Source organism: Acipenser ruthenus, chromosome 18, assembly GCF_902713425.1.
Source record: "Acipenser ruthenus chromosome 18, fAciRut3.2 maternal haplotype, whole genome shotgun sequence".
Taxonomy (NCBI): domain Eukaryota; kingdom Metazoa; phylum Chordata; class Actinopteri; order Acipenseriformes; family Acipenseridae; genus Acipenser; species Acipenser ruthenus.
The window spans coordinates 31,121,237-31,145,386 of record NC_081206.1 but is presented as its reverse complement, the minus strand read 5'-3'; the positions used below and the strand labels follow the sequence as shown (position 1 = coordinate 31,145,386).

The window sequence follows — 24,150 nt, the reverse complement described above, 5'->3', positions numbered from 1 at the left end:
GTATTTTACTTTTGTATTTCTATCAAACTTTACACCAATTTTCATGCTGTACTCAATTACAGTGGTTTACCTTGTATTAATTACCTTTTTGTTTCCCTCAAAAAACTGAAAAAAATCTATACAAGACCCCATAAACAGGGCGTTTTGGATTAAACGTTTAAAATACTTTGCGTTTAGGTTTTTTATTTCCCTTTACCGTTTACCCCATTAAAGCCTCAGGCAGACTGATTTTCCTCGCACTGATTTGTGATCACGGTTGGAGAATTGCATTAAACTGAGCAAAAGCAACATTTGAATGTAGTCCTGTGATTAAGGACCTGCTTTAACGCTTTGTCCCGGGCACCCCACAAACAAAAGGATCATGGGAAATGTAGTTTTTTAGGAATGTCAACCAACAAAAATCTGGCTATATTGCCAACTGTTGGTTTATTTGTTAGAAAACCTTGAAGAACCCAAACTAAAATGTCACACCAAAAAAAAAAGTAGCTTCTTACTATCCTGCCTTTTTAAAATTGTGAAAAATTAATATTCCAGGATCCTGGAGACAATAGAAATATTGTAATCTCCTATACCATTGGATGATAATATTTTTAAAGGGCTGCAGTAGTTCACCATTTCTCTCACCATATTCTATTACCATAGTGACAGTAAAAGCATGTTCCTGTGCGTGTTTCCGTGTCCATGTGCAGATGTCATGACATCACCACAACAGCACCACGTTCACAACGTGTTTGTCTGGACCCCAATTTAACGGTTGTTAAATAAAACTGAAATTAAAAAAATAAAAAAATAAAAAAAGGTATTTTTTTTATTTAAATATTGAGGCATATTTAGAAAAAATATGAAACCAAAATGGAATAAAATGCCAGAATGCATGTTTGCACTGTAAACATTAACACAGCTACAAATCAGCCCCCGATTAGCCCATGTTACCCGAGGTCAGGCAGTTTAAGGGTAGCACTAAATCGGGCTGGTCCTACCAGAGCTCCTCTCTCTGTTCTCAGTCATGTGGGGTGGGGGGAATTCTGAATTCTGAAGTTTCCACAGACAAAAAGTTTGAAAAGATACCGTAAGTACAACAGGTGCTTCAACCCCACCCCACCCCGCCCCGCCCCGCCCCGCGCCGCGCTGCAGCCTCTACCCGAAGAAGCCCAGTTTCTCACGCAGCCACTCCTCGGTCAGGTCCTCCGTGTTCCGGATTTCAAACACCTGGAACAAAATAAAAACATAAAAATAAAAATAGAACAATTCAAACTGTCGAGGATCCCGGTTCATGATTTTCAACCCTGGGCTTCAGCCACCAGCAGCATGGACTCCGCTGCCTGCCAGCTCTGCAGTGCTGAAGCTGCTTCCAAACACAATCCCCGGGCAGGAGCTGAACGTCCCACAGCGTGTTCTTCACACTTCACTTACTGTCCTGTATATACATTGCATGCAAATAATAATAATTCAAACCAGGGCATCATTCAGCCATTCAGAGATCTGAGAATCTGGGCTTCAAAAGTTCCCCCAACATACATAATACTGAGGAGAGACCTGCAGTGCAGGTGTTGTGAGGAGCGAGAAAGCTTAGGAGCAACTGTGTGGAGGGGAGAAAAAAAAACAAAAACAGAAATATGTATGCTTTCTTTCATACACAATTTCTATTATTCCAAAATGAAATAATAACCTTGGGCTAAACCCCACCCTGGTGGATTTGCACACTGGAAACAACCCCCGACAGGGAGCGCCATGGCGGGAGCCCTTACCTTCGTCAGCTCCACAGTCTTCACCAGCTTGTTCTTGCTCCCTGCGTACATCATTTGCTGTTCAGGTTTGCACCCTGCAATAAAAAACAAACAACGGAAATGGAAGCGATTTACACAGACACACGTACAACAGAGGGTACCGCAAAGGGAATGGGCTTCGTAAGCCATTAAAATCACAGAGTGACTGGTGGGGATCTCAGCTAGCTGGGATAATACAAACACTCTAACAAAAGGTCAGCAAAAAAAACACAAAGCAGTGCGCTGGAACAGGTTCCTGTATGTGCCTGCTAATCCCTGCTACTACAGAGAGACAGCAGAGTGCTGGAGGGACTTTCCAGCTGAACAATAACAACAGCTTGAAAAGGCTGTATGTGATGAATAGAGAAGCTCCAAAGAGTATTTACCGACTGGGCTGGAGAAGATGAAGCAGAGAGGGTAGGAAACACGGCCATCGTCATGCTGGTACTTGTAGCTGTAAACAATGAACGTGCTCGTGGTTAAGGAGACGGACCTGTTAGAACTCAACACCAGCAGACACACGACCCATTAGAGCACTTTACAGCACAGGGGGAAAATCACCCCGGACTGCATCAGGCACCTGTGCATCCTGAGATTACCCCTGAAGTGGCTGATGCAATCCAGGCTCTGCACTGTACAACGCCCGGGAAAAATATCCAGCTGTGGCTCATCCCGGCGTGGCACAGGTCCATTGAATCCATGTAGGAATCTCTCTGGAGATTGCATTCGACAGGGTAGTAATGTGCTATAGATTTACACCAGCACGTGCCAAATATACACAGAACACAGGATAGCTGGGTTATATACACCGCGTACACAGGATAGCTGGGTTATATACACCGTGTACACAGGATAGCTGGGTTATATACACTGCGTACACAGGATAGCTGGGTTATATACACTGTGTACACAGGATAGCTGGGTTATATACACCGCGTACACAGGATAGCTGGGTTATATACACTGTGTACACAGGATAGCTGGGTTATATACACTGTGTACACAGGATAGCTGGGTTATATACACCGCGTACACAGGATAGCTGGGTTATATACACCGCGTACACAGGATAGCTGGGTTACATACACTGCGTACACAGGATAGCTGGGTTATATACACTGTGTACACAGGATAGCTGGGTTATATACACCGTGTATACAGGATAGCTGGGTTATATACACTGTGTACACAGGATAGCTGGGTTATATACACTGTGTACACAGGATAGCTGGGTTATATACACCGTGTATACAGGATAGCTGGGTTATATACACTGTGTACACAGGATAGCTGGGTTATATACACCGCGTACACAGGATAGCTGGGTTATATACACCGCGTACACAGGATAGCTGGGTTACATACACTGTGTACACAGGATAGCTGGGTTATATACACCGCGTACACAGGATAGCTGGGTTATATACACCGCGTACACAGGATAGCTGGGTTATATACACCGTGTACACAGGATAGCTGGGTTATATACACTGCGTACACAGGATAGCTGGGTTATATACACTGCGTACACAGGATAGCTGGGTTACATACACTGTGTACACAGGATAGCTGGGTTATATACACTGTGTACACAGCACAAAGGCATTTCTTATTCAAAGGATATCTGGGTTGTCTTTCTGGAAGCTCATCCTTTAGGTCATCTGGAGAAATGTCCTAAAATAAGAAAAAGCAGCAAAAAGGTGCACGACAAGTTAGCCAAATACAACTACAGCACAAGAAAGGGTGGGTGGGAATAATGATGCTGCATGAGCTAGTAAGAGGAAAGAAAATGGCAAATGAAATCACTCCGTTCATTTGCTCTACTCACAAAGCTAGAATAACTTCAAAGTCTGCTTTATACTAGTAAAATAAAATGCGCTACTTGTGAAACTGTTCTAGGATGTGAATGCAGCTTTTTTTCTACATTTATTTAAAAACAACAGATTTTGGTAAAAATCATTTCTATCAATCAAGACAAAAGCGATAGCTTTGTGGCTAGAGGAGCCTCATGCCTTTAAACTCTCAATACTGCACTGCACTGCACTCTCTGTGCACGGACTCAAGAGTCACACACCCCACACTGCACTGCACTCTCTGTGCACGGACTCAAGCGTCACGCACCCCATACTGCACTGCACTGCACTCTCTGCACGGACTCAAGCGTCACACACCCCACACTGCACTGCACTGCACACACTGCACGGACTCAAGCATCACGCACCCCACACTGCACTGCACTGTACTGCACTCTCTGCACGGACTCAAGCGTCACGCACCCCACACTGCACTCTCTGCACGGACTCAAGCGTCACGCACCCCACACTGAACTGCACTGCACTGCACTGCACTCTCTGCACAGACTCAAGCGTCACGCTCCCCACACTGCACTGCACTCTCTGTGCACGGACTCAAGCGTCACACACCCCACACCCCCACTAACCTCATATTCCTCGTCCAAGATGACCAGCTGTTTGTCTTTGTCAATCTTCACTGGGGAAATAAATCCAAAAACAAAAAGAACACAAAAGTGAGAGGAATCCCTGCAAACACAGGCTACCCTCCAGCACCCAGCGCTGCCCACCCTGCAGAGCACAGCATTGAGACAGAGCCCTCAGCTACCCTCCAGCACCCAGCGCTGCCCACCCTGCAGAGCACAGCATTGAGACAGAGCCCTCAGCTACCCTCCAGCACCCAGCGCTGCCCACCCTGCGGAGAACAGCATTGAAACAGAGCCCTCAGCTACCCTCCAGTACCCAGCGCTGCCCACCCTGCAGAGCACAGCATTGAGACAGAGCCCTCAGCTACCCTCCAGCACCCAGCGCTGCCCACCCTGCAGAGAACAGCATTGAGACAGAGCCCTCAGCTACCCTCCAGCACCCAGCGCTGCCCACCCTGCAGAGCACAGCATTGAGACAGTGCCCTCAGCTACCCTCCAGCACCCAGCGCTGCCCACCCTGCAGAGAACAGCATTGAAACAGAGCCCTCAGCTACCCTCCAGCACCCAGCGCTGCTCACCCTGCAGAGCACAGCATTGAGACAGAGCCCTCAGCTACCCTCCAGCAGAGCACAGCATTGAGACAGAGACCTCAGCTACAATCCAGCACCCAGCGCTGCCCACCCTACAGAGCACAGCATTGAGAGAGTGCCCTCAGCTACCCTCCAGCACCCAGCGCTGCCCACCCTGCAGAGCACAGCATTGAGACAGAGCCCCCAGCGCTGCCCACCCTGCAGAGCACAGCATTGAGACAGAGCCCTGGGTTACTGCTGCTGACCTGTCACCAAACACAGCACGGACCCCCTTGAGATCATCAGATAATGAAGCCTGAAGAACTAAGGAATGGCCACACCAAGTTCCATCACAAGTGGATGAAAACAACAGGTGTGCACAACCTGGTCTCTCTTCGTCTGCTTGGGTTCAGCAATCGCAGATATGGAGGTACTGCTCTCCACAATTCTTTTAAGAGCCAGTATTTTATTATTATTATTATTATTATTATTATTATTATTATTATTATTATTATTATTATTATTATAAATACATGTTGGTTTCTTCTGCTCGGTCTGCATTCCAGTGAATCAGTCATGGCGTTTTATTAACACGTCTCCTCGCTGTTAAACTCCTGAATATTTTAACAGAGCTCTCATTGCAGGAGAACAACAACACAAAATAAAACAAAAGCATACTTATAATGGCAGCGTTGCTGGTTTCTTTCCGGAAACGGAACTGCCTTAACTTCTCCACTAAGTCTCCGTCGACGTCGCACACGACCAACGATTCACTCTTCAGAAAAAAGAGAGAGGAGAGAATGATTTAGTAACAGGGATTGAAGTAAGGCGCCCCATGCACAGCAGTTTCCTCCATGGCTGGTTTTACGACGAGTTTAATAAGACACACATGAGCCGGTTATACCTACACACAGCAGATAGCGCAACTTGACATGCCGGAACACATCGCAAAGGGTGGAACTGAAAAAAATGATCTGTGTGTGTGTGTGTGTGTGTGTGTGTGTGTGTGTGTGTGTGTGTGTGTGTGTGTGTGTGTGTGTGCAGCACGCAACACTCAGCATAACAATGTGGCAACAAAAAAGACATATAAATATATATAACGCTGTGCTGTGGGCAACAGACCAACTCCGTCCAGAGAGAGGGACCACGTCAGAAACCATAAGCGCCGCACCTTTATACCTGACGTGCTACATACAGAAATACAACATTTACTCTCTCTCTATATATATGTATATATCTATATCTATATATATCTGTTCCAGTTGCAGCCCGCCGCGTCGGCACTCACTCACCATTTTCCCAGCAGTCTCAAGCTTTCCCTGTGTCTCCCTGCCTGCCTCCCTGCCTGCTGGATATTTTTTTTTTTTTTCCTAGAGTCTTGTGACTTCCCTGCTGTCCAATAACATTTCGCGTTTCCTTGGAAACAGGGAGCGGGAGAGCAGCCAATCACTGAGCGGCGCCGCTAACAACTCTGTGACGCGCTCCCCGCTCCCTTCCCTTTTTAGAACTCAGCCTTCCTTTATGAGCTCGGAAATCGGGAAGGGAGCAGCAGAGCCCCTGTCTCCAGCGTCCAAACTGCAACAGAAACGCACCGCACCACGAAGGGCGCTGCAAGCAATTACAGACCCTGCAATCCGTATCGTTAGTACCAGTTACACCGTGCGTGCGTTAAGTTAGTTACAACTACAGGCTGCTTAAGAAGGGCTCTACCACTGCCTTCACTCTTGGCAAGGACAATTAATGAAAAAATAAAACTTGAAAATGTTTTGTGCCCTGTTTGAAGTCCAATACATTCGTATTTGTTTCATGAACAGGTATTTTAAACCTTGTATTTAATTAAGAAACAACTGATGTCACGGTTTAATAGCCCCACCCCCTTCCACCCCAAGAGATTTATTTTTTTCAGAATGCAGTGTAAGGACAGAGTAACTGAATTCTAACTTAGACCAGAACTTGCCAAATCTGGACAATAAACATGTGTTTTTTGAATCTGCCTTGTTCTATCTGTATTACAATAAAAACTATCTTTGCCTTTTGGAATTCAGTGATACAGTGATGTATAATAAAATACTGTACCTTTGTGAAAAGGTGTGGGACGGTGATAATAAGCGATATTGCAATGATGTTTGCTACCCATTAGGTGGCGCCAAAGAGACCGGTGCAGATTCAAGGTCTAACGGCAGAAAGGTAGGTGATTAAAAATAATGCGGAGACGGGGAACACGTGTTTTCAAAATGGCAGTTTTGTTATATAGCTATCTAATTATTCCAATACAAATATATGTAATTACTTCATCTCGGACTTAACTCTATTGGTTAATCTCATTGAACCAAACACAAATAAACCATGCTTTACATACATGCATGCATGCATGCATACACGGAAACCTAAGGGTATGGTATTGGGTGCTTGCATAACTCGATTTGTTTGTGTAAAAAAACAGCTTCGAGAAGGAAAAAGAAAAGTTAGACCGGTCTGGTTTGGAACGAAGACTGATTCTAATCAGAGTGACTCGTGACTCCACAAATCTGCAGTTCATACCGGTTTTCCAGAAGTGTAACATTACAGCTAGCTAAACTCAGGGTTGGAAATAAGACTCCCGTTGCATAGCAGTTTGATCCATTCCTGGTGTTATCCTGGGTTTAATAATAAGACACATCGCAACCATGTACCGGTATATCAGTTGTTATCCGTGCGAGAATTTCTTTATTGCTGTTACAATTTAATTTTAAAAGTGGCACTGAATATTACATGAATAAACACATTTCCCTTATAAGGTATGTTTTTTAGCAGCCTTTTTTTCCTCTTTTCTGAGCTGTTCAATTCCAGCAAAGCTGTAGTGAGGTCGTCGTGCCCTGGCATAAACAGTGAGAGTGCGTGGCAGCGGTTTGTCGGTAAACAGACTGCGGGAAACATTTACAAATAATTACATGTACACTTACAATAAGTCACAACACACGTCAGCCACGAAAAAAGTGACGTTGGCAAAAAAATATTGTCTTTAAAAAAAAAAAAAAAAAATCCACTAGAATCATAATGTAGAAATGCCCTGTTTTTTTTTTTTTACACGTACATTTTGGAGACAGAAAGAAAATATTTTTGTACGAGAAAATAACGATATTTTATAAACCAACGAATTGTTCGTGAATGTCTTGCGGCGCAAACATACTGTCTCCTGCTTGTCTCCGTAGTTACGTGAGGCGCCGTGATGCCCCGTGCCATTCTGAGCCCAACCCACTGAACTGCCTGCAGCGCCACTTCACTCGTGTCACTTTCTCTTCATCTGAGTGCAAATCGGTGCGGGGCTCTGGAGTAAAATCACAGCTTTACTTGGTAAGTTAATTACATTTCAAGCGTTACAAGAGGGCATTTAACGTACTATTCCGAGAGGAGACTGTAAAAGTAAACTAAACTGTGTCGAACAACAATTATTACTACAGCGTCACGCCCGTTTCGTTGTATCAGTTTGTAAACATGACCAGTGAGCACTTCTAGTCATGCGTATTATTAGCGTTTTAAATGTCATTACGTGAAATGGATGTGTTTTAACAACTTTTAAAACGTATTTATTAAAAACAGAATGGTTGCAGCATTCAAGATATTTCTAGTCCAAACACGATTTAAATTTGTGAAGCCTGCGTTACAGTCTCCGATTCGGGAAAGACTCATTTTAGGGTTAATCGAGTGAGTGGGATTTTAATTGAAGTGTAATTGGAATAAATCAAATGACACGATGGCCCTGTCTTTCTTCTGTGTCGTCGTGGTGTATCTACTGCAATCCGCGTCTGTACTGAGTAGGGTTTAGGACCCAGAGGAGCCCTGTGACAGGCATGCATTCCAAGGGCGAGGCAAACCTTCAACTAAAATAATGATGCATATTTCAAACTTGTTGCACAACAACATATTCTCGTATAATCACACAATGATTTGATTGGCCAATCCCGTAGCACCCCAGTTTCTTACTGGCCGTTTCGTTTCAATGAACTCGTTACACTGTCTCGCTCAGAGACTGTGTTCTTTTAAAAGTAATTCTGAAATGATACTGTGAATGGAATTGAAGTCTGATTCACCGTTACTATTATTACTGGCTGTTGTATCCATGGCAATATTCCCATTACATAACCATTGCATTTAATCTGCGTGACAAAACATTCACATGACCACAGTAGTGCCTGCTTCCTCATTCATCACATCCTGTAAGAGTCCTCCCCTTCTCTTTATTAAGATTGCAGGGTTGCAAATCAGACTCCTATTGCCCAGCAGTGTCACCCATTCCAGGTTTTATTATGTGCTTATGAGCCCCAGTGTAAAGGTAACAAGCTTGGAGGTGTGTCTTAATCCACTCCTAGTCAAATCAGAAACTGTCATGCAATGAGAGTCTTATTTCCATCCCTGGATTGATGTGATGTTTAAATTTTAATCCGGTGCATATTTGAAATACTAGGTTTATAAAGGCAGCCCCTGTTTTTCTAAAAAAGTTTTTTGGATGCAGACTCTGTCTGTCCTGTATTGCGTTCTATAGATCAGATCCATACTTCATATGGGTGCAGTCTCAAACTACACATTCTTGAATGATAGCGATCTCCAGAGAACCACCCATCCTATTACAAAGAAACTTGGTATGAGCTCCCAAGGTCATTTGGGATATATTCAGAAAATCTTGCACAATTGTGATAAAACTTTGACTTGACATTTGTAACGGCAGGTTACAAAACACGCGAATGCAGGACACACACTTGTTTTGAGGGGTTCTGATTTTGTTTATCTTAATGTACTAACATGTCTTAATCTTTTTATTTTTCAGGACCATGGACGATTTTTCGGTAATGTACACGTTTTTCTCCAGCTTGCTGGGTACAGAGATAGGGGACTGTTCTTGTGTAGACAGCCCTCATCTCTGCCGACCCTGCCTGCTTCTTGCTATTGCTATAGACCAGGTGAAACTAGCTGAAAGTTCACTGTGTCATGTGATCTCATCACATGGAATCAGGAAGTAAAGAAAAGGAGCTGGCAGCTAGGGTCATACAGACCCAGGTAATGCCAGGGCAGATTGTGATACAGCAAAATATTATTACAATGAAACATACCAGTGATTGTAAACATCTTTAAAAAATGAAGAGAGGAAGTGAACAGGGACCCATTGTGTAGTCCTGATGTGGAGCCTTGTGACACAGTGATCTGTGCTGAGAGAGTAACTGCTGCCCTTCTCTCCCCCAGCTTGCGGACGCCTTAGTGGAGGACACCCCGGGCAAAGCCTCCAAAGTCAGCAACACCCACCCTGCTGCCCCAGCCAACCCAGCAGCCCCGGCCAACCCAGCAGCCCCGGCCAACCCAGCATGGCCCAGTGCTGCCCCCTGGAGCAATCCCCCCGGAGCTCCACAGTTCCCACCCTCCTCTGGGCCTTCTGCCCCTAGCCAGCCCTCCGCCCCAGGGCAGTACCCAGCAGGGGGGGGCCCTGGACAGTATCCGCCAGGTGGGGTCCCTGGACAATATCCTGGTGGCCCTCCTGGTCCAGGACAGTTTTCTGCAGGCCCTGGGGCCCCTGGACAGTTTCCTGCAGCAGGGGGCCCTGGACAGTATCCTGGTGCCCCATCAGCTCCAGGACAGTTTCCAGCAGGCCCTGGGGCCCCTGGACAGTTTCCTGCAGCAGGGGGCCCTGGACAGTATCCTGGTGCCCCATCAGCTCCAGGACAGTTTCCAGCAGGCCCTGGGGCCCCTGGACAGTTTCCTGCAGCAGGGGGCCCTGGACAGTATCCTGGTGCCCCATCAGCTCCAGGACAGTTTCCAGCAGGCCCTGGGGCCCCTGGACAGTTTCCTGCAGCAGGGGGCCCTGGACAGTATCCTGGTGCCCCATCAGCTCCAGGACAGTTTCCAGCAGGCCCTGGGGCCCCTGGACAGTTTCCTGGTGCCCCGTCAGGTCCAGGACAGTTCCCAGGGGCCCCTGGACAGTTTCCTGGTGCCCCGTCAGGTCCAGGACAGTTCCCTGGGGCCCCTGGTCAGTTTCCCTACCCCAGCCCTGGTGGACAGGCCCCTGGAGGCTTCCCTCCTTCCACTGGCCCCTTCGCTGGGGGCCCATTCCAAACACCTAGCGGCCCATTTGGACCCCCACCCGGTACCTGGGGTCCCCCTGCCTCCCAGCCATTCCCCCCTGGCCCCCACCCCGCCCAACCTGGCTCATTCGGACCGGGCCCCTGGGGGTCATTCCCCGCCCCTTCCGGGCCATCCTCGAATTTCGGGGGCCCTGCTGCACCGACCGTCCCTCCCTCTGGACCGGCAGGAGCTCTGGTGAGTATCTGATAGGATACAGGACTATACCGTGAACCTGGGGCCGCAACACCACCTCCAGGGCTAGCCATTGCGTTAGTCTGGAACGCCATCCTGTGATCAGTACAGACCAAACCGCTTCAGTGTGTGCACCAGAGCCTGCTGAACATGGGAGCACACTAACCACCCCACTGCATGACAGCATGGGTGACCAGTGACAATACAGCATGTATTTAAAATAGACCTGGAATTGTCTGTGTCCTGAAGTCCTCTAGATGTGAAAGGCTTCAGGTAGTCAGTGAGAATTCTGGAATATCTATAGACTGTACAATATCCAGCACTGGTGTTTCCTGGCCAACTGCATAGTTAGCGTTAAATAAGCTCCAGCACACCCTTCACACCAGTGGCATCCTTCCACCGACCGGTGTAATTAAGGGCACCCAGCAGAAAGGACTAGTTGATTAGGTATTGTGTGTTGATCTTTAAGTGAAATATCATTGAGGCACTAAAACGCTGTCCCTTGTCCTTGCAGCCAGTGCCTTATGAGCTCCCCCTACAGGCTGGGTTAATGCCTCGACTGCTGATCACCATCGCTGGAGAGACCACTAAGAACCCAGTCAGGTAAAGTGAACTGCATGCCAGTCCTCCTGTCTCTAACCCAGCGCAGTGTCATGCTGTTGTGTTTAACACCGAAGTGCTGAGCCGTGCAAGCTCTAAAAAGCCATAGAAATCAGTGGAATTGTTTTTATTTAAAGGTCAGTGAAAAATGTATTTACTATGTGTACCAATTTTTTATTTGTTTCATTATTTCATGCCTGAAAGAGTTTAAACTGAAGGGCATGTTTTTCTCCTCCAGATTCCACTTTGATTTTTTGCGAGGCACAGACTCTGTGTTCCACTTCAGCCCCCGGTTCGATGAGAAAGCAGTGGTGAGGAACGCCTGTCTGCACGGGCGCTGGGGGGCCGAGGAGAGGCAGGGGGGCTTCCCCTTCCTCCCCGGGAAGCAGTTCGAGGTACGAGGGGGGGGCGGGGGGCTTTCACTTCTAATAAAACCACTCCCTGCATTTTCAGATCCTGTCCTTACTAATGGAACTGAAGACACTCTACAAACTCCACAGCAGGGGGGCAGCCCTGGTGCTGGAGAGCCGCAGGGTCTTCTGGTTTTCGTTCCTCCCTGAGTCTGCAATTTCTTAATTGAAACCGTTATTTTCTTATTTGGACAACACTACTGTAACATGTTTTCCAGGTCTTTAGCCGTTGATGATTTAAAGGTGGCAGGATTGTGGCTCTCCAGGACCCTGGTTGACCACCCCTGCTCTGCAGGGTACACAGTGTCTATACAGCCAGGACAAATAGGCACTCCTGTGACCCCCTGTGTAATGCAGGTGAAATGTTTCAGAGCTGTGCTTGTGTCTGTATATTATGGAAATGAGCAGGAGCCATCTGCTTGAGCTGCACTGAACTCATCACAGCTTGAATAAGTCTCACGCGAAGGTTCACTATTAGGAGGAGTTGTCATTCAGCTCTAGGGGAGGAACACTTTATTTAACGGGAGCCTGATTTTTCCTGCCTGCTCATTATTTCACTGTTAGACTTCACTGAGACTGCTCTAACCCTGCTCAGACTCCTGGCTCCTGATCATTTCATAGACTTCACTGAGGCTGCTCTAACCCTGCTCAGACTCCTGGCTCCTGATCATTTCATAGACTTCACTGAGGCTGCTCAAACCCTGCTCGGACTCCTGGCTCCTGATCATTTCATAGACTTCACTGAGGCTGGTCCTGGAATCCAGGACTGGCTGCAGCAGGGCTGCAGTGAGTTTGTAACTGTCCACTGTGTTCCTGCTCTCCTCAGATCAAGGTCCTGTGTGAGGAGGCGATGTTCAAGGTGGCGGTGAATGGACTTCACCTGCTGGAGTTCCGGCACCGCTTCAAAGCCCTGAACGAGGTCACGCTGCTGCGAGTCCAAGGAGACATCAAGCTGTCCATGGTGGCGCCCACCATGGTCTAGGACCCCTCCCAACCACGAGCCCCCATTACCCAGCTTCCCTCTGAGCAACCCTCCCTGGAATCGGGGCTCCAGATAGAAAACCAGCCCAGTACTTCGGGCTAGAGCCCCTTAAAAATGAGCCTGCTGATTTGTGCACCCGTTTTCGGGCTGGAAACGCATGCTAAGCTATTGGTTGCTTCTTCGTTAGCGCACTTCTGAGGTTCTGACCTGTTTGCCTGTTACATACAATAAGGTTGTGTCCAGTTCTCATTACAGAAAATAATTTTGGTGTGTGGCTAATTTTCTGAAATGTAAACAGCTGGTTTCTGCTCTGCTATAGACTGTGATGTGGGCAGAACGCCTCGTCATACAGAAGCCACTCAAAGCAACCAATCAGCATTGTTCTGCGGTTCGAGTCTGAAAACCAGTGCAGTTTCATACCTCCCTTGTGCTGGGGGAACAAAAACAAATCGCATCCAGACCGCTGGTGGTATTATGTGCATTTAGATATATAATTCAATTACAGTTTCAAGTGTCCAGCCACCAGTGGCGCTGTGTGCAATGCAGTGATCAGAATCAGAGAGATTGAATACTGGGAGGTATTGTTCATATGTACTGCTGCCTGGATGGATACTGGTTATATTCTGCATGTGTTAATTTTTTTTTTTGCCATGTCTCTTAAGGACATTGTCTGTCCCTCTTTGCTGGAATGGAGTGAGTGTTTTCTGGTTGCAGTTGTTACTGATTTGAGAAAGTGTCCTGCAGGTGCATGCTGGAGTGATGCCCTGATAAGCCACTCAAGCTCCTTTACAGGTGGCCAGCACCCTGGCCAGCTCTAATCCTGGACTATCCCACGTCACTTTAGGAAAGGTAGTCTGAGATCTGTGAAACCAGACATTAGTAATCCAAGGCAAGTGCTACTCTGGGTCTTTTAGCCCTAAATTCTGCAGACCAGCCTGGAAAGAAGCTTTGCTCTAGTCTTCCTGGGGCGCATTAAATCCCTTTTCTGCCACTGACTGCTGTGTGATTCCTGCCTAGGATATTCCATCTGAAGAAGCAGGACCCCCCCACCCCGAACACACAGACACAGTCAGATAAAAGCACTGGTGTGTTGACAAGGTATTTTCCCTTTAGTTATTGACAGTAACATGTGCTGTAAGTCAGATTCCCAAACCTGCGTTCTCTTCCCTTGTATCCAGGACACTTGTTATTGCCCTGTCTGATTTGCACGGGACACAGATCTTGTCATAGAGAGGGCAGTGAATCGGTGACGGGTCCGTACACAGTAAAGAATCGCAGGTGTGCAGTTTACTGTCTGCGAATTAGGAAATGATGGAGCACAGCCTTGTGAACTGAAGTATGATGCCTGTGTGTATTTTTAAATCAATGTCATATCGTGCCATAACATTTTGAATAAAAGAGCTGTTCTTTTTTCAGTTTGTAATAAAAACTTTTCTTTTTTTTCAAATGCTGTAACATGCAGACACGTTGTACCGTCTCAGTAGAAACCCCTGCACTGATATGCGTAGCCTCACCAGTATGCATAGCTGAGTGGAGTCCATTTAAACATCTCAGTGTTTTGTGAATGGCTGCTGTGCTTTTCATTAGAAGTCAGACGCAGTATTTTATTTCATACAGGAGGCTAAAACTCTAGTGCATGAATTGGAAATGGTTCGATGTTGTTTAGTGCATACAGGAACTGAGGCGGTTCTAGAAGCTTGGAGGAGGTTCTAGAAGCTTGGCCTGCCAGATTCTTGAGTTTCTAATCTAGCTGCATTTACCCGCAGGCACGCATTTTTTTTTCAGTGCCAAAACAGACGTATAAGAGAGAGCCTGTTTAGCAGCTAAGCCAGTTTACAAACCCCACCCTCGTCTCAAGGGAAACGGACATAGCTCTCAGACTACAGTATCTCATTATGCAAGGTCGTTTTTACCAGCAGCAGCTGCACCCATTCGTTGCTCTCTGCTTTCTGTTATACACCAAATGATTGATTACCTAGGATTGAGACATAATTAAAAAAAAACAAAAAAAACTGAGAACATAATTTAGATCTTGTATTTAACATCCTGTAATCAAAGAGACTACAGAATGATATCTCTGATTCCTGGAGGTCTGGACTCTGCAGTGGTTCATCACAGATAATAGTTACAATTTCTAGAGATGTGTGTGAAACCAAAGTGACGTTCATGTAATTATGTAGAATATGAAAGTATTTATTACCTCACAGTTCTATAGAACTATAAAGACGTGTCTATAGAACAGTGCTGGGACTCAAACCCGATTCATAAGGAATCCGGGCATATCTAGCCTATAGACTGGGTGTGTCCAATCACGGTCCTGAGGGAATTCCACTCCAGGTTTAACAGGTAAAGTGAGACAATTAACTACTTCAGGGTCTTAAACAATTTAGAACAGGGGTGGAACAAAGGCCAGGAGTGGAATTACACTGCAGGACTGTGATTGGCCACCCTTGCAATATACCTTTCTACGTAACATGAGGTCACTGCTTTAGAGTCATGTCTTGTGTTCTTCGGATACATTTAAGAATATAAGTGTGAGATGCAGACAGAGAGACACCTCCATACGTGTGTCCGCCTCCCAATATATCCCCATTGCTGGGGTTTCATATACATTGATACAAACGACTGTTGTTGGCTTCTTTAAGACCGTCTAGAGAAGTTGAATTAATTCACAATGCAATTGAATCCATCAAGACGAAACTTGTAATAAACAACTCTGAATCTTAATTTGAAGTCCAGACTTGTCGCTCCTTCCTGGAAAGTTTATGACGTTACTTGCAGCGGTTAGAGGTTATAATTTTTTTTTTTTTCAACTCACAAAGATTTATTTTTTGTTTTGTTGTATTGTGCTTTTGTTATACTGGTAACATTTTACATAAAGCACCTGTACACATCTAGCTGCATATTGTCAAAGCATTGACTCCAGTCTGTGATTAACTTCTATGTTTTGAAATTAAAAGACACTTGTGCATTTTTCAAAATCAGATCCAGACTTCCTGACAGTAATATCCTGTCAGATCTCCAGCGTGCCTACCAGCTGTTTGTTTCTCTGTGTTGTATCATTACCATGGAAAGTTGTACTTTATGAAAAATAGGAGTTGAAGTAAACACGTGTGGTGCCTTGTAACCATAACAGGGTTAAAGACGTTGCAGCAGAACAAAGCTTAGGGCAGTACATGTGACTCAACAGGTTTCCATCACAATAAGACACATCGTGACAAAGGCATGCACTTTCGACAGGCCCAGGCAATGAACACGGAGCCGATCTCAAATAAGAGAAGAGGCGCTCCCGGTCACTGGCAATGGAAAGACAAACTCAGGCGTGCCCGGTTTAGCTGTGCTCATGAAACGTGGAAATGCAGTCCAAGAGAACCCACGCTGTGCTTGTCAGAATGCTTGACACAGCATCCATGTGCATGTTATTACATCCATGTTCATGCAGGAGAAGTCGATGACACCATGTTCACGAAGTAAAACTATCTCAATATGAATAGAAAATGGCAATAATGGATGTATTACTGTATAAGGGTTCAGGGATGGAAATAAGACTCCCATTGCACAGCAGTCTGATCCACTCCTGCTTTTACTAGGAGTTTAGTAAGACACGCCTGAGCTTGTGGCCTCTACACCGTGGATAATCACGATCGTGGTAAAACCAGGAATGGGTGAGACTGCTCTGCAATAGGAGTCTTACTGCCATCCCTGGGGCTCTGTCTTTTTTTTATGGGGAAATCAAACTTCTCGAAAACATATCAAAAATAATATGAAAGTGCCAGGTTACTAGGGACTTCGCTTTATGATAGTCTAATATGCATAAACAGGGCGTGACGCTTCCTGGATCCGAAAAAGCAAAGAGAGAACCACATCATGACGTCATTAAATAGGTCATATTTTTACAATAGTTGGATCTACCCAGTCTGCGTTATGAATGGGCGTGTGTCTACCACCCCCCAAAAAACTAAACTAAACATAGAACAGACACTACTCCTGCAGTCGAGGGAGGGACAGCCCCGTGTCCAGGGTGTGGTCCGAGTCCTATAATACTCTCCTCTGCAAAGACACCGCGCTCCGGTTTTACCTGTCTGTAGAGACTACTCGTACCTGCTCCGGTAATCTCAGCAAGGTAAGGCCATACATTTGGTATTATTATTATGTATTATTGTTGATGTACATCGATCTCCCAGATTTTCTTCTCTGTCCTGGATGACGGCGTTACCATTTCCTTGCAAAGTTGGCATCAAAAACGAACCTCCCAAATCTGCCAGCGCCATGAAGTGTAGCCGATTCGTCTCTGGCTGGCTGGGCACCTCGTACTGCACTAGGAGTATAAACGGGCTCAGGGACTTGTGTTCTGCTCTGTCGGTGTTTCTTGCAATACCGTACGAGCGGTTCTAACGTAAAGTTTTCGGAGCAGATTTGCGTCGTACTGTTTCTGTGAAGTTGCCCAAATATGAAAGCAATACGAGACAAGCGAAAATTAAACTGCAGAAATGATTTTAACTCCGCTGATATAGTCGTACATATTTCTATTGAGTCGGAGTTATATATAACACGGGTACTCCATTATCGAGTTTCGCGAAGGGATTAGGAAATCGAATCAGTGTGACGCGTCGTTTGTCTTGCACAGTGCGCCCAGTCGCTTCATGGTGTCATGAATTACCCTCACAAAACACGCCTGCAGATCTGTCTAGTTTAGAAAATAAAAAAAATCTGTAGACATATTTTTAACGTCTAGCTATGGACGAAAGTTTTGAATCACTTGGAATGGGGGGGGGGGACTATATGAATCTTTGTTTCAAACCTGTTCCAAGGTGTTTAATTGAAACAATGACACCTCCAAAGACCCTGAAGTAGTTAATTGCCTCATTTTACCTATTAAACCTGGAGTGGAATTCCCTCAGGACCGTGATTGGACACACCCGGTCTATTCTATAGAAATCTATAGGCTAGATATGCCTGGATTCCTTACGAATCGGGTTTGAGTCCCAGCACTGTTCTATAGACACGTCTTTATAGTTCTATAGAACTGTGAGGTAATAAATACCTTTCATATTCTACATAATTATATGAACGCATCTGTAGTTTTACACACATCTCTAGAAATGTCTTCTTAAGTATTGTCTATCATCATCATCAATTTTCGATTTATAAAGCGCCTCTCACAGCCAAGATAATCTCAAAGTGCTTAACACACAGCTCTCCAAATTAAATAAACACATTAAATACATTCATCAGCAATATACAAAAATGAAATGCATATCAAAAATGACTTAAATAAGAATTTGAATACAATTAGATAGTAGAGATGATTTTAGTTATGCCAATTCAAACCAATAGGTTTTAAGACATTTAGAAGTACCCAGTAACACGTCAGTGTCACTCACAAAGCCTAATAGTAAATAGCGTAAACTTTGCAAACTGACAGATTATTATTATTATTATTATTATTATTATTATTATTATTATTATTATTAATAGAAAACTACAGCTCTCTATGGGCATGTATAGAGTAACACAAAGCTGCTGTTCTGTAGAGTCGTTTTTGCTGTTGGGGGAGGAGGTTTTACTGACTCGTGTCCTGGGTTGGGTTGATGCATTTGCATGCATTAGTATTCCTATATTTAACAACACGCGCGCAGTCTTCCTTTTCTATGACGGTTTACACACCTGAACACCTTAAAATCCTATCATCCCTTATCAAATACCCTCATTAATCTTATCATATCACATCAGCACTTTGTAAACCGTTTTTAATCCGTATCAAAGTTCTGGCAAACCCAAGGTTATCTGCGGGTGTAGCCTATATTTTGGTATAGGCGTTTAATATCGCCTTTGCCATTCGCGTGATACACTGGTGTGACTCATAACCCAGATAAGCGGGTGTAGCTCTCTGTGAGATTGTGTAAACTACCAGACGTCAATTAAATTCAGTTGTCTAGCCCCCAATTTACATTGGGTGTAAACAATGTCTCCAAATTCATATTCATTTAAAGAGGGTTTGGTTTTGTTTTTTACATTTCCCTTGCTGTGTTGTGGTTTTCTCTAATCTGCCTTTACCTGGATTTCATCTGCTTTGAGCTGCTTTGAGCTGGTCTGGAGAATGACCCGAGTCAACCTTAAACCTTCAACCTTCCATTCAAATCCTGTGACGATGTGACCTTTCAGCTCTGCCAGCCCCCGACTCTAAGGACATCATATCATCATCCACTCGGAATGACTTTAAACACTACGAAATATGTTCAAGGAAATTAAAAAAAAAAAAAATGACGCTGAATACTGTTTAAGCAAAGAGAATGCTTCGAAACACTCTTTAACCCTTTCATTATCGTAGCACCGTATGTTCACGCATGCTGTCAGAAATCACGTTGGAACCTCACGGGACTCCTAGGTCCCAGTCTGAGGTTGTGTAGAAATAAAGATATGTTAAAAATAATAATGATTTGTCCTGTTCTCATGTATACTCAACAAAGGAGTTTATTCTTCAGCTCGACAAAAATAATTCAGGACTGAAGGGGTTCAAACGGTGTTTACAGTTTTGTGCTTCGAGCCCCATAGCCTGCAGTCAGGAATCGATATTCAAGGACAGGGTCGTTCTTTTAAAAGGCAGCGTGCAGACTGAGTACATGCCCAAGCGGGGTGTTGTGTGGTTAGTGAGTCAGACCGTCCCTGCTCAATGCATCTCCCTCTGAGAATCCTGTAACCAGACTCCAGCTTCAACTGCCCCTCCCTCAGACATTACACAAAGCAGGGTCTATTTAAACAGCAAGGGAGTGTTACTCTGAACCTCCACTCGGAGCCAGGTGCTATGTGTGGTTCATACACTAGCCTTTCATCTCCAGAGGGATGTTTAAACCTCTCCTATAAGCTCGCCCAGTAATTCCTTCACAGCATGACACAGAGACGGATCCCAAATGAGCTCCAGTAAACTGGAGCGTTCTGGAACGTGTCCTTCTTCATCAGCGTTCTTTTTCTTCTGTTTCAGGAACAATCCAATAAAAATGAGCGACGGACTGAACGTAAGTCACCTGTTTACCTTTCCCACACCTGGAGCAGTTCTGGAATGTCAGTGTCCTGTTTCAGTCCTGTGGCCTCAATAGAGCTCTCAGAATGGGGTTGAATAGGTACAGCAGAGTGGAACCAGTGACCCGCCTGCAACACTCCAGATCTGCCAATGTGTATGTGCTGTTCTGTCTAGGAGGGGAGTGTTGCAGGAGGGCAGGGTAATGGGACCACTCCCCCTGGAGTTCATGTGGTTGTAGAGTAACATGTGTTGGTATCCCTGTGAGAGAGACTCTGCTGGTCATGTTTAAACCAGTTTGCTGGTAGAAACAGAGCTGCGAAGGTAACTTTAGGTTTAGAATGACGAAGTGATCAAGCAAGTGAAAGAATGCATGGGAAAGGAGAAAACCATGATAAACAATTCAATTGCTAATGATGTCTCTGTGTCCCATGATTCCACGCTGATGCCCTGCTTGACCCCGTGACCTCCGTGCAGCTGTCGGACGCCCTGTTCGGTGACTCCGCTTCCAGCGCCCCAACAGTGAGCAACCCGGCTGGTCCCTGGAATCCGAATATGGGTTACGGCAACGTTCTCCCAGGATTCCCTGCAGCGGGGGGGCAGCAACCGCAGCCTGCCATGATGAACCAGCTCGTGAGTCCCATCGTTTATATCATCTCCCCCCTCCAATTCGAAAGCCTGATCCACACCCTGTCCTGTCCTGACCTGCCTGGAGCTTCGGAGGCCTGTTTCTTTTGCACAGCACACGTTCCTCCACCTTCCAGGCAGCAGGCTTTCCCCTTGAGTCAACCGGAACTAACCCTGATGCATCCCAGTTAGGGGCTGTGTTATGTGGCATTGGTTTTTGTATGGAAACTGTTTGATTTGTAATATACAAAGTCATAAAATGAAGGAAAGTCTTGTGTGATAACTGCAGGATGGTGGGATTTTGAATCCCAGTTAAAGTGAATGGCAGAGGGATTGCACTTGGCATGCAATGCCCTTTGACCACTGCAGCAGCAGCAGCTCCTGACCGTCTCTGTGTCTCTGTGTCTCTGCGTCTCTGTGTCTCTGCGTCTCTGCGTCTCTGTGTCTCTGTGTCTCTCCCCCACAGCCTGTACCCTTCAATATGCCGCTCCAGGTGGGGGTGCACGACAAGCTGCTGTTCACTATTGTGGGGACCGTCAAGCCCAAACCCAACAGGTCAGATATCTACTCACTAATTTATACACCAGCCCGACCTGGGCTCCCTTCTAATTATAATCACAATGATGTTCTCTTCCATTACAATTACAGTTCCAATTATGCTGCGATTTATAATTACATTTACACTGGAACAGCCAAATGAACACAATCCGGAGAGCGTAAGCTGTAGCTAATGCTGGTCCTTTCTACCAGAGCATTCAGAGAGGGAGCTACTAAGCCTTTAAAACCCTTAAACACAAAACCATGGCAATGAAACCGCCTCCGGTTGATAAGCTGAGAGCCAGCCTGTGATCCTGATCTGTCACAGCAAAGTAAGAAATGCATTTGCAGGGATACGAATGCATCCCTTTGACTAACTGGCTGTCTTCAGCGCTGCACTTCACAGTCTCCTGGTCTGCTTCCCCTGTCTCCCGCAGATTTACGATTGACTTCAAGAGGGGCAACGACATTGCCTTCCACTGTAACCCCCGCTTCAACGATGAAGGGAAGAAGGTGGTTGTGTTGAACAACTTGGTGAACGGGTGCTGGGGCCCCGAGGAGAGGCAGCTCACCCAGTTCCCCTTCGTCGAGGGGCAGCCATTTGAGGTACAGGACCACCCTCGCTGTGCAGCTAAACCAAACCCACAGAGGCCACCTGCCCCTGCCTCGCCTAGCCCCCCACAGGGACAGAGAGGGGTAGCGGAGAGGACAGGGGTGTCCAATCACAGTCCGGGAGAGCCCTGCCGCTCCAGGTTCAACACTGGAAAGGAGATCAGGAATGACTTCAGGGTCTGGATGCAGGTCTCATTGGTTCAGTTAAGCAATTTAGAGCAGGGCTGGAATGAAGAGCAGGAGTGGCAGGGCTACCGGGCCAGCCCTGGTGTAGGCTGATCTTCAGAGCGTCTGTAAGGGGCCAGTCGCCGCTCTGACCTCTCGTGGAGGGAATGCCAGCTTGTATTATGCAGGGACCCTTTGCAATATTCTACATGTAGCACAAGGACGCTGTTGGACACAGTGTTCCCTTGGCCTGGAATAGCAAACATCGGTCACGTCCCTGTCTGTTCCCCTCCTATATAGTAAAACAAGAAGAATTAAACAGGCTGAATCCCAGCAAGGCTCTACTCTGTGTTATTACTGTAGGAAAGTCAGTTGAAGGGTTAGAAAGTTAAGTGCTCATATTATTGTTCTCTGTTGGCAGAATAAGCTTGAGATCTCAGTGTCTAGTAACCAACTCCCTATAAAGGAATTTCTGATAGCTAGAGGCTGCATGTGAAAGAATTGCACCGTATGTGTAGTGTCTCGAGGAAGGGTGGAGGGCTGTAAGAACAAGCTGGAAATGAAGCTGGAAAACGAGTTGAGGTCACGGAGTTACACAAACGAGAAGCTCCTGCAGCTCCCCAGGACCAGGGTGGAGAGCCCTGTTCTACAATCTCCAGTTCTAGTTTCGTAACGATTGTAAGTCGCCGTGGATAACAGCGTCCTGCTAAGAAAGAAATAATAATAACAGTAGTAATAATAATAATGTCCCTTTTGAATCGTGTCCTCACCCACACTGCTGGGGGGGGCGCGGCTCCGTTGTGTTTGTAACGTGCTCTCGTTTTGTTTCCAGATCGCAATCCTGGTCACTGGGGGTCAGTTCAAAATGGCGGTCAATCGGGCTCACCTGCTGGAGTTCAACCACAGGGTGAAGCAGCTGAACGAGATCACCATGCTGAGCATCTCCGGGGACGTGTTGCTGAGCTCGGTCATGCCCAGCATCCTGCCCTAGCTATATATAATATACAATGTGTGTGTGTATATGTGTGTTATCTGGTATCATTCTGGGTTCAATAAAACCCCAAGGAGTCTGAATGTTGTTGTCATGTAGGTCTGGTTAATAGATCTATTGATTCGATGCATTATTTAGGGTACTGTTTGTGTTAACTTTGAAGGCTGTATCGGTTAGCTCTGTAATTGTAATGAGTTTGTATGGGCATGTTTTTATATCTGTGTAAAAAGCAGCCTTAAATAAACCTCATGAGTTGGATGGTTGGATATTTGTCCTTTTTGTATGTTTCCTTTTCCTTTTGAAACCAGGTATTTCTACGCTGTCTCTATCCAAAAGAAAACACAGGAAGAAACAAACTTCCGCACAAGGATTTTGCAGTCGCTGCAGTTGCTTGTTTTTGCCACAAGAGGGCAGTGGAACCCCACAACCGATAGAACAGTTTAACCGATCATGTCAAACCGCGTTCACACTGGATGGGTCTGGTGCGTTTCGTTTGAAATAATGTATCGAGGTGCTTGCTGTTCACACTTACCTGCGAGCAAAGGGCCCGAGTCCGTTTGGGGGCGAGGCGAGCTAAAGTTCCATTTATTTCAGGACCGAGTTCGTTTGTGCTTTGAACATATGGTAACACGTAATCAGAATGAATAAACAAATAATCCATACAATTGTTTATTTTATTTGTGAATGACAAACACACGACCTAACCCCGGACTCTGCTGTCATGTGCTGAGCACGCTGATACACTTATGTGTTTGTTTTGTCGCAATCCCAGGTTTCCCGAGATGTCTGGGAAGTAACGCGAGTTCCTCGACATTTTCAGTTGCTTTTTTTTTTGCTCTATTTGTTTTCTCAAAATATGAACTAAACCGCAAAATGTTTACTTCCGAGTCAGGTTACCTTCCTTGTATAGTTAGTTTCAAAAGGACCGAGTCCAGTTGTTCACATTGACTTTTAGCAAGCGAGCCAGACTCTGTGCGTTTGCCAAACGGACCGGGACCATCTCTTTAGGTGGGCTCGGTACGGTTCGTTAACCAAGCGGTTGATCACACCTCACACCAAACTTACCGAACCGTGCGGAATGCGGACCAACCAACTGAACGGACCCCGTGTCACGCTTTGATTAGAGTGTTGCGAATACGTATTTTATTCATATG

General features: G+C 45.8%; 2 protein-coding genes across 2 annotated transcripts; one reads left to right on the top strand and one right to left on the bottom strand.

The window, feature by feature from the left end:
- Nucleotides 1-1,112: 1,112 nt before the first annotated feature.
- Nucleotides 1,113-6,200, bottom strand: LOC117962489 (glia maturation factor beta). The gene is made up of 7 exons (XM_034917304.2): nt 6,065-6,200; nt 5,451-5,547; nt 4,207-4,256; nt 3,391-3,440; nt 2,153-2,235; nt 1,749-1,822; nt 1,113-1,209 (listed from the first exon to the last, which is right to left on the bottom strand). The coding sequence occupies exons 1-7, from the start codon at nt 6,065-6,067 to the stop codon at nt 1,138-1,140; spliced, it is 429 nt and encodes a 142-aa protein (XP_034773195.1). The 5' UTR covers nt 6,068-6,200; the 3' UTR covers nt 1,113-1,137.
- Nucleotides 6,201-7,950: 1,750 nt separating this feature from the next.
- On the top strand, nt 7,951-23,254 carry LOC117416524 (collagen alpha-2(IV) chain-like). Its single transcript, XM_034917287.2, has 12 exons — nt 7,951-8,105; nt 9,577-9,595; nt 9,990-11,057; nt 11,569-11,657; nt 11,893-12,049; nt 12,891-13,044; nt 17,278-17,425; nt 20,029-20,062; nt 20,542-20,697; nt 21,158-21,246; nt 21,666-21,834; nt 22,838-23,254. The coding sequence occupies exons 2-12, from the start codon at nt 9,581-9,583 to the stop codon at nt 22,994-22,996; spliced, it is 2,238 nt and encodes a 745-aa protein (XP_034773178.2). The 5' UTR covers nt 7,951-8,105; nt 9,577-9,580; the 3' UTR covers nt 22,997-23,254.
- The last annotated feature ends 896 nt before the right edge of the window (nt 23,255-24,150 follow it).